Source organism: Perognathus longimembris, chromosome 13 (genome assembly GCF_023159225.1).
Source record: "Perognathus longimembris pacificus isolate PPM17 chromosome 13, ASM2315922v1, whole genome shotgun sequence".
Classification (NCBI taxonomy): Eukaryota; Metazoa; Chordata; class Mammalia; order Rodentia; family Heteromyidae; genus Perognathus; species Perognathus longimembris.
Genome location: NC_063173.1, coordinates 54,179,435 through 54,188,678, shown reverse-complemented (window position 1 = coordinate 54,188,678; position 9,244 = coordinate 54,179,435). Strand labels below are relative to the sequence as shown.

The 9,244-nt window shown below is 56.6% G+C and overlaps 1 protein-coding gene across 2 annotated transcripts; it reads right to left on the bottom strand.

Moving 5' to 3' along the window:
• Nucleotides 1-581: 581 nt before the first annotated feature.
• Nucleotides 582-8,760, bottom strand: Ms4a15 (membrane spanning 4-domains A15). 2 transcript variants are annotated; one of them, XM_048360849.1, is made up of 7 exons: nt 8,706-8,760; nt 4,664-4,842; nt 3,491-3,613; nt 2,724-2,780; nt 1,918-2,010; nt 1,239-1,352; nt 582-698 (listed from the first exon to the last, which is right to left on the bottom strand). In XM_048360849.1, exons 1-7 carry the CDS (start codon nt 8,758-8,760, stop codon nt 582-584), a joined length of 738 nt encoding a protein of 245 aa, XP_048216806.1. The 2 variants fall into 2 exon arrangements, with proteins under 2 accessions (XP_048216806.1, XP_048216807.1); XM_048360850.1 differs by lacking the exon at nt 8,706-8,760 and having other exon boundaries at nt 4,664-4,900.
• Nucleotides 8,761-9,244: the final 484 nt, after the last annotated feature.

The following is a 9,244-nucleotide window of genomic DNA, read 5'->3' as shown; positions in this document are numbered from 1 at the left end:
AAAGGCAGCTCCCAATGCTTGGCCTTGGCCCAGGGCTTCATGGAGCTGTGAGACCCAGAAAAGGGCTTCAGCTTTATCTCAGAGGCCTTTAGCTTCCTGAGGGGAAATGAGAACAAAGAACAAAGCAGGTCTGGGCCAGGAGCCCCGAAGCCAGGCTGAGGCTTTGATGAGGGGGCCAGGGGCTGATCTGTGAAGTTGATCATCTCCATTCCGAGCATTCTGGGTGCTCTGACCTTCATGACCTTCCCAAGGCCTCCAGGCCCAAAGCCGGGGGCCCCCCCAACTGGGTCTCGGAGAGGTGGGGACCTTCCTGGCTGAGCTGATCGCACTGCAGAGCAGGGCAGGGGTCATTCCCGGAAGGGAGCGGGACACTGACCCTCGACATCAGCTTCCCCTCTTTTAAGAAAGAAGCCACTGGGAATGGGGGTGTGTGTGAGATGGGGGTCCTGGGGGGGATACTTCACGTGGTAGCATAGAATGCATGTGTCTTGTAGGGGACAGTGGGGCGCGAGTGCCCCCAGGGAGGTAAGATGGGGCTGGGTCAGGGCTGCGTGGGGAGGGGAAGCCAGTCGGCTGGGCGGCTACTCGGACGATTCCTTTGGCACGTAGGCCACGTTGTCATAGGCAGGGGGTGGAGAGGCCGTTGGGCTGGGGATGTTGAAGTCTGTGCTGAAGGCATTTGGCAGGAAAATCACAGACTATAAAGAAGAAGATGGGAAACAAAGAAAGAAAAAGAAAAGCTCAGTGAAAATCCCGGGCAGGTTCCGAGGCTGTCAGCCAGGTGGCTACTCTCAGAAGAGCCCCTGAAAAACGTGTTCTGCAAGGCAGGGGCCCAACTAGGACGCCCACATTTGTTAGCAAGGGAGCGAGTGTGCTCCCAGGCAGGTCCTGCTCGGGCTTGGGGAGTCCACAGAGGGTGGCAGCCTGGGCGGTGCACAGATCTTGTGGGTGCGATGACCTTTCTGCCTCCAGCTCTTTTCTCACCCCAAGACCAGAGTGTCTTCATCCTCCAGCCCCTGGTTGGCGCCCCCCTGTGGCCATGAAGTGAACAGGCCTTTCTTCATCCATCTCTATCCATCCTGAAGGCTTCTTCAGGTTCCTGGGTGTCTGGGAATGGAAGCTGAGCCCCGCTCCTGCCCTCCCCCCCACCTTATTGCTTTTCAGAGGCAAATGGGAAGAGGTTGGGAAGCCTTCCTCGGAAGCTCAGGTTGGGGGGGTCCTAAGGTGGGAGTGCTCACCGCGTTGGCTTGGGCGCGAGTGGCTTGACATCCGAAGTGGGTAGCAATGACGGCGATAAAGAACTCCAGGATGGTGAAGATGGTGAGCACAGCCAGGTAGCCCCTGCCCACATCCTGGGGACCCAAACCCACAGTCAAGGCCAGCCAAGAGCGCCTCCATGCACTGATAACCTGGCCAAACCGGGGCTGGTGGCTCACGCCTGTTCATCCTAGCCACTCAGGAGGCTGAGAGCTGAGGATCTCAATCCAAAGCCAGGCTGGGCAGGGAAGTCTGTGTGACTCTGATCTCCAATTAACTACCCCAGAGCTGGAATGGAGCTGTGGCTCAAGAGGAAGGGCACCATCCTTGAACAAAAAAGCTCAGGAACAACGCCCAGACTCTGAGTTCAAGCCTCAGTCCCAATACCCCACCCCCCAAAGGAATAACCTGTCCAAGGTCACCCCACCAGGTTGGGGGGGTGGCCTCCCCACCATCAACCCAGCCTTCTCCTCCACTCCTCCAGGCTGCCACTATGTCCTACCCAGGGGCATGCACATTCCTGGGCGAGGGTCTTGAGGTCAGCATATGCACGGGGTCCATTGGGACCCCAGGGACCCCGTCCTGTAGACTCTCTTGTTTCCCCCTCTTCATGGGAAGCATCCCACCACCCCAACATTGCCACCAGAACTTCTGACACACCCAGTTAGTGACGCCGAAATCCATGAGCAAGATGGCTGTCCCAGCGAAGGCCGCCATGGCGCTGAGAATGTTGGTTCCCAGGCTGCTCCTCACCTGCGGGAGGATAGAGAGACAGAAGGGAGAGGCGCAGGGGCGAGGTGAAGAGGGGAGAAAGGCCAAGAGATAACAGCTCTCTGAGCCCCACCTCTTCATGCTCTCTCCCTATGGCCAAGGCAGCCTCACGGTGTGACCTGTGTATAGTTGTATTGTTTGGACCATTCTCCCTTCCTCCTCCCCTTCCTCCCTCTCTCCTCCCCCTCCTTTCCCCTCCCCTACTCCTTCCTTCCTTTCCTCCTCTTCTTCTTTTTCCTCTTCATCTTCTTCTTCCTCCTCCTCCTCCCCCTCCTTCTCCTGCCCTCCTCCTCCTCCTCCTCTTCCTCCTCCTCTTCCTCCTCCTCCTCCTCCTCCTCCTCTTCCTCCTCCTCCTCCTCCTCCTCTTCCTCCTCCTCTTCCTCCTCCCCCCTCCTCCTCCTCTTCTCTGGGCCTCAGGAGGCGGCCCTGCTGCCTGCCTTGTCCCTCTGTAGTCTCTGCTTCCTTCTTTCTCTGAGTGACTGTGAGCACTTCATCCCCGGGGGGCCTCACCCTCTACCTGGGATGGCCTTTTGGAAGCACATCCTGTATATAGGATGGGGGTGCCCATCTTGGGCACCTAGGAGACCCCACCCCCAGGAAAGGATGGTTGGATGGGCCAAGGAATGAGTCGATGGGAGGCAGAGGGCTGGGAGCCCACACCATCCTTGCCCTGGTCCCCTCCTTTGAGCACTTACCAGGCAGCTGGTGTGGTTCTTCTCAGCTGCCACAGAGAGGGAGCCGGAGATGATGAACTGTGGGGAGAGGAGGCCCAGTGAGGCTGGGGTGGGGCAGCTGTGTGGACCATACCAGCCCTGCATAGCACTTCCTGGCCACCAGCTTGTTTGCCTCTTGGCCATGCTCCTTAGAGTCTCTCTAGGGGTGTCTGAGGAAGTCTTTAGGGCCTTCTCTCCAGGGAACTGGGGTCAGTAGCTTCCAAAGGAAATAGTTTCATTGCTATTATATCAGAATCGCAGGAAGAAGGCACTGTTCTTCCAAGCATTCACTCATCAAACATGATAGCAGGTGCGGGCCAAGCATGGGACAGCTGGGCAGGAGGGAGGAGCTCACGTCCTAAGTAGGCAGCCTGGGTAACTTGGTAAATGAGCAAGCGGGAGTAGTGGAAAGAGCTGTAGTGAGATTGTGAGGAGTCTTTGGGAGGGAGGTGGGCTACTTGAAGTTGGGGGCAAGGAAGCCCAGTGAAAGGAACAGAGCACGAAGGGTGCCAGGGTGGTTTCCAAAGCTGTGTCATGGCGTCCACGCATGGCGGCCGGGTTCTGTGTGGATCTAGTCTAGCGCTCAGCAGGCTGCCCCCCCCCCCCCACGGCGCTCAGCTGTCATGGGGGGGGGGAGGGAGCGGAAGGACAGGGCACACGGAGAGGCCAGCAGGGGCACGAGGGGCGGGGTGGGCAGAGGGGAGAGGTGGGTCTGAGCAGAGCCCCCAAACCCCGGTCCCCACACTCACGCAGGCTCCGCCCCAGAAGGGGACGCCACCCTCGATGAAGAGCATGCCCAGGGGGCCGCGGCGGACCATGAGCAGCACGCTGCCGAAGCCCAGGTGGATGAGGCCGATGAGGATCTGCACCGTCTGTGGAAAGCAGCCAAGCTAGGCTCCGCCCCTCCGGGCCCCGCCCCCTCCGGGCCCCGCCCACCAGGACCCCGCCCCATCAAGGCCTCGCCCCCAGGCCACGCCTGGTCCCGGGGAACGGACCCTAGGGTCTGGGCACTGGCTATTAGCTTTTCATTCAAGGCTGACACCACTTGAAAAACACCTTCACTACTGGTTAATTGAAGGTAAGAGTGTTAGATCACAGACCTCCCTGCCCAGGCTGGCTTTGAACTAGGATCCTCAGATCTCAGTCTTCTGAATAGCACGCATTACGTGTGAGCCACTGGTGCCGAGTTTAATTGAAACTGTTGAAGGCTGTCCATCTATCCATCCATCCATCCATCCACCCACTCATCCATTCCGCCCCCCCCCATCTGTCTGTCTGTCTATCTAGTCTGTCAATCTCTAACAGAGAGCAATATCTCAAGGCCATCTGAGATTGGAAAAGAGTTCAGAAACAGACTTCCATGCAGGGTGAGACCTGCAGGAGCTGGGGCTGGCCTACCCCTTCATCTCCATCCCATTTCCCTCCTTCCTTTGCACAGTGTGTTTCGTCCCCTCCTTCCGCCTCTTCCTTCAGCAAGCCACACGGATTCCAGTCTCAGGATGTTTGACTGTGGGTGCTCGTCTCCACCTGGTGACCCCTTCCCCTCACACACTCCCTTACACCACATCTTCCTTGGGTTGGCTTCAATCTGATACCCAAAGTTTGGCTGCCATGTTATGTCTGTGCTCCCCCCCCCACCCCACCCCGCCCCACAGTGAACTTTTCAGGCCTTCCTTGCCTGTGAAACTCATTCATCATACTCAGCCTCATTGCCCTCTGTGGAGTTCTCTTAGCCATTTGTTCCCCAGTTTGCTGTGGGTGACCCCACGCGGGACGGGTTCCTAGTCTATCTAGTGTAGTGCAGTCTTTGGTAAGTGTCCTCCACCCGCTCCCTTCTGCCAGCGTGAATGCACAGGCATCAGCCCTCACGACCCGCTCGGCATCAGCATCTAAGGTCCTGTAGAGAAGCCGTGCATTCTCACCCCCAAAGCTTTGGGCTCTCCAGTCAGAAACGTGTCCACAGGACGCAGGTCAGGGGGTTGGGTGGCCCTGGGTGCTTGCGCCCCTAGCGGCGGGTCCTCGAACTGCATGATTCCGGGAGGCTGGCACATGGAGGTGGGCAGAAGAGTGGGGGGTGGGCGGAGGCCGCTGGTGTTGTTGGGTGGGATGACGACAAACACTCCATTGCTGGCCGGAGGGGCGGACATCGTGCTCAGAGGGCCTGGGAAACAAAGGTTCGGCAGCTAGCAAGGGCAGTGATGGAGGTGACACCTTTACATAAATCGCCAATTACCTTACCTTGGCTTACCTGGCCTACTGTCAGAAGGGGAGGGGCACCCCAACCCTGGGCCACAGCTGGGGTGGCCAAGACTCAGGTGAGTGAAGTCCAAGACCCAGGGCTTACCCTCAGGGTGATGCTGGGCCTCGAGTTAGGGCCTCAAGTTAGGGTCTCTTCCATCCCAGACTCCCTGATCTTAATATCTATACTGAATGATGTGGAAGGAACGCTCTTTCCCATCTCCCGGCCTTCTGTGTGTTGGGCATGCCTTGTACCTGAGAGCCACTTAAGCACCCTCCTTTCCTTAGTGAGGGTGAGGGACTTGCCCAAGAACTCACGGCTAGTACAGGGTAAATCTGGGTCCCATTGCCAGTTTCTTGACCCAGAGAACAGAATTTGCCCTCTACTTCTGGCCTCTCTGCTCACATCTGCTGACTCTGGGCATAGGTTCCTCCTGGGGGGAATTTCTTGCCCTGGGACCCTTGAGACTCTTATCTCCAACTAACCACCAGAAAGCCGGAAGTGGCGCTGTGGCTCAAAGTGGTAGAGCACTAATGTTGAGCAAAAAGAGCTCAGGGACAGTGCCCAGGCCCCGGGTTCAAGCCCTATGACCCAAAAGAAAACAAACAAACAACAAGAAACAAAAGCAAATGGTGCTCCAATCCTCAAACAAGGTGAGCCCAAGGAAGCCAAGATGAGCCCATAGGAAGTGCTTCGCTGAGATGATTCAGCAAACAGCTGAGGTTTGTTGGAAGGCAGCCTGTGGAAGTGGCAGTCTGTGGCATTATAGGGAAAATGAGTCAAGCGGCCACAGGACAGTCCTGAACTCAGCGTCCTGAGCATGCGTGGTTTTTCCTTAGAGCCACAGACCCATGGTTCTACTATGTATAAAGACCTCTAGTTGTTTAGAGTCTCGTGGAAGGGACAAGAGAAACTTGCAATTCAGTCCAACAAAAACACGTGTGAGCATTTACTATGAGCAGCAGCAAGATTAGCGGCTGGCAAGGCAGAGGTGAATAAAGGCAGGTAAGGTGTCTTGCTCCCAGAGTCTCAGGTGGTAGGAGAAAGAAGTCAGGGGAGGGAGGGTGTATGTGTGTGGGAAATGTGTGCTTTAGAGGAGAGAAATAGAAGTTCAGAGAGGGTGGCTGCCTCCCTCAGGTCACACAGCATCTCACCAGCAGAGCTAGGGATAGGTCCTGGACTCAGTTATGGAACCCGGTCCACTCCTGGAGTTGAATCCTGGCTTTGGCAGAGTGAAGGGACCCACATTGTACGTCACTCCTTGGGAGTACATTCTGAAGTGCTTTGGTTGGCAATCAGAGATCATCAAATCGGAAACCCACTGTGTCTTAGATGAGGGGATATCAGCTCTGCGCTCCCCTAAATCAGTTCATTCTAAAAAACATCATGGTGTCACCTTTGTCTAGAAAGGTTATTTTAGTCCCAGAAAGCCAGGAAGGGCTCGTTTCAGAAAAAAAGCTTAACGTCTTGAACGGAACAGACTCAATGAGGTGAAAACCCCCCTCCTCCTTTCCACCTTTATGGGTGGCATTTCACCACTGGGCCGTTAAAAACTGTGGGGCATTAAACGCTGCGGACAGGGTTGATGGATGTTCTCTGGAGTCGATTGAGGAGGGCTGAACAACCCCCAGGGATCACAGGCATAATTAACAACATCTCTCCCAGAGAGGTGGTGAGAAATTTGATAACACTGGGAGCATGTGATCCTCAGGAGAAGAGAAACACCTACAAAAATAGGCTGTCGGCTCAGAGGTAGAGGAAGTGTCGATCTCACTGCAGGGAAGTGTCAGAGAGCCTCATGAATGCTTCTCTTCTTGCTCCCCTGTAGCCCTAAGCCAGGGGCCTACTTGTCTACCTGCTGGATTCCAAAAGCCACCTGGGCCAGGCTAGCAAGTTCCCACCATGCAGGCACGCATGGCAGGATGGGAAAAAGGGACCTTGTAGTCCCCGACCCCCTCCTAGGGCATTAGCTGCCTGCCGGGAGTCACATGACTCACCAGACCTCAACGACAGGTCCCTTGTCAGCTGTCAAGGGGACACAGCTAGAAACAGCACAGCCCGGGACCATTTCCAAAGAACACTGTGAGGGAGGTGTGATCGCCCGTGCTGCAGACATGGTAGACTGAGGTCACAGATGGCCGTGTAGATGGAGGGGGGCAGCGGGTGGACCTCCGAGGCTGACCTATTTGGCAGAGATGTTAAAGCTGAAGTTCCAGCCACCGAGGGAGGACTTAGGGATAGCAGGTGGCTGAGAACCTGTGATCCTAGTTACTCAGGAGGCTGAGACTTGAGGCTCGGAGTTAGAAATCAGCCCAGGCAGGATAGTCCATGAGACTCTTCTCCCCAGTTAACTTGCAAATCAACACGAAGTGGAGCTGTGGCTCAAGTGGGAGAGTGCTAGCCTTGAGCTGCGGGACAGCTCCTAGGTCCCGAGTTCAAGCCCCAGGACTGGCCCATACACACACAAAAAAGCGACAGCTTTGCTTTAAGGAGCTAGCTGGGAGAAATTTGAATGGAAACTTTGCCTATTGGTTCCTGGGTTGAGTGAGGAGTCTTTTTTGGGGGGAGAGACCCTCAGTGATGGGGTGGCAGGGCATCTCTGTGGAACCCATTAATACCCTTCCAGAGAAGCCCCTGCTTCTGTGAGGATGAGGCCAGCTCACAAACCCCCAGCAAATACATGCCCCCACCCCCATTTTTCCTCCTTCTCCTTTACCCATCCATCGCCACATCATGGCAAGACAAGTCTTGGCCACAGGACTGTCGGTGAACGACTGCTAGGTTTTTAAAAGCTGATAATAAAAGCCCACCTTGTTCCTGGCTGGCCCTCATACCTGTGGGCTTCTCCTTGACAGGTAGGTAGGACCACCACGGTGTCTATGTGGCAGGTGTGGACCCGCAGCCCTTTAGTTCCGGCTGAGCTACCCCTGGGCAGCCGGGACAAGTCTTAGGAGTGGCTCTGAGCCTTATCCTTCTTCATGAAGGAGCAGAAACAGCTTTGTTCATTTGCAAGCCAGAGCTGCTGGCTGAGGCAAGAGACACAGAGGGGGTGACTTGGATGAAATGCACTGGGGCACATCTGGGGAGAGGCTGCACATCTGGGGAGAGGCTGCACAGCTGGAGGCTGCAGCTTTGATAAGTGGTCAAGCCGTAGGTGAGCTACGCGACTACCCCCTGCGCTTAACTGTGTAACTTTGGGCAAGTTGTTCACCCTCCCTGGGCCTCAGTTTCCCTGTCTGTCAACTGTCCCTTCCCTGAGTCTCATTTCTCTATCTTCAAACGAGGGTGAGGCGGGAAATGTATCCCAAAGCTCATTTTGAGTGGGGAACCCCTTCACCTCTCCCCGGAGGAAACATCTGGAGAAACATCTGCAGCTGGATTTGGGATCCTCTCTCTGGCCACCCTAGGGAGGGTTGGGTCAGGCTGCAGAGCAAGGCTCCATTTCTCTAGGGTGCCTGAGTTATCTCAGCCACTGGCTTTGAGGGGACACGACAGATGCACACCCGCTCCCCCCACTTTCCATGTAGTGGTGCTGTGGCCCCCACCCCCCAAACTAGGGGGGTCTCAGAAGGTTCTGTGCTAGGTAAGGGGAAGACCCCGGGGGTCCAACCTTTTTGTGCCCAGCCATCTCTTTCTGTCTCCATCCCCACGCGCCCCATGCACGCCAGGTTCCCTGTCCCCGGTCCTCTGGGCTACCCTCTGTTGTGTAGTGGGTACTCACCAGGCTGCCAGGGTCGCTGTGCCGGCCGCTCGCTCCCCGCTGTCTCTGCACTCCTGCATTCACACGTTTCCCCGTGAAAGCCCTGCTGTTTCTGCGCGCATGGGGCTTGGGAATCTGTGCCTGTGAGCTGCGCCTCTGGGAAGGTCTCCGTCCCTCCTGGCCCCCCGAGGTCTCCGCCTTGCTCCCTGGAGGAGGAGGCCGAGGGAGCTGGGGGGTGTGTGTGGTGTCACTGGTCTCCCACTCTCAAGGGGCTTCTCTTTCTCTTTGTCCAATCTACAGAAGGGGACATTGAGGCCCAGAGAGGCCAGTGGGGTGCTGAGGTCCCCCACCTGAGTGTCAGAGCTAGGGTGGAGACCCATGATGCCCTTCGCCTGCCCCAACAGGCCCGGGGGTGGGGTGAGGATGATCTGGGGACTCTGCCTGTCTTCCTTCCTTCCCCCCCAACATGTCTGTCATGGCGCCAAGTGGCTAGTGATCCACCACAGCCTTCCAGTGGCAGGGAGTCGAGTGTGAGGGTGTGAGCGTGCATAGGTATGTGCACAC

Bases quoted from the DNA above. Each gene is read 5' to 3' on its own strand.
- Ms4a15 (XM_048360849.1), bottom strand. From the start codon at position 8,760: ATGCAGGAGTGCAGAGACAGCGGGGAGCGAGCGGCCGGCACAGCGACC. The intron at 4,843-8,705 runs CCTGGTGAGTAC...TCGTCATCCCAC, and splicing joins CGGCACAGCGACCCTGGCAG to CCAACAACACCAGCGGCCTC. The intron at 2,011-2,723 runs GTAAGTGCTCAA...ATCCTCCCGCAG, and splicing joins AGAACCACACCAGCTGCCTG to GTGAGGAGCAGCCTGGGAAC.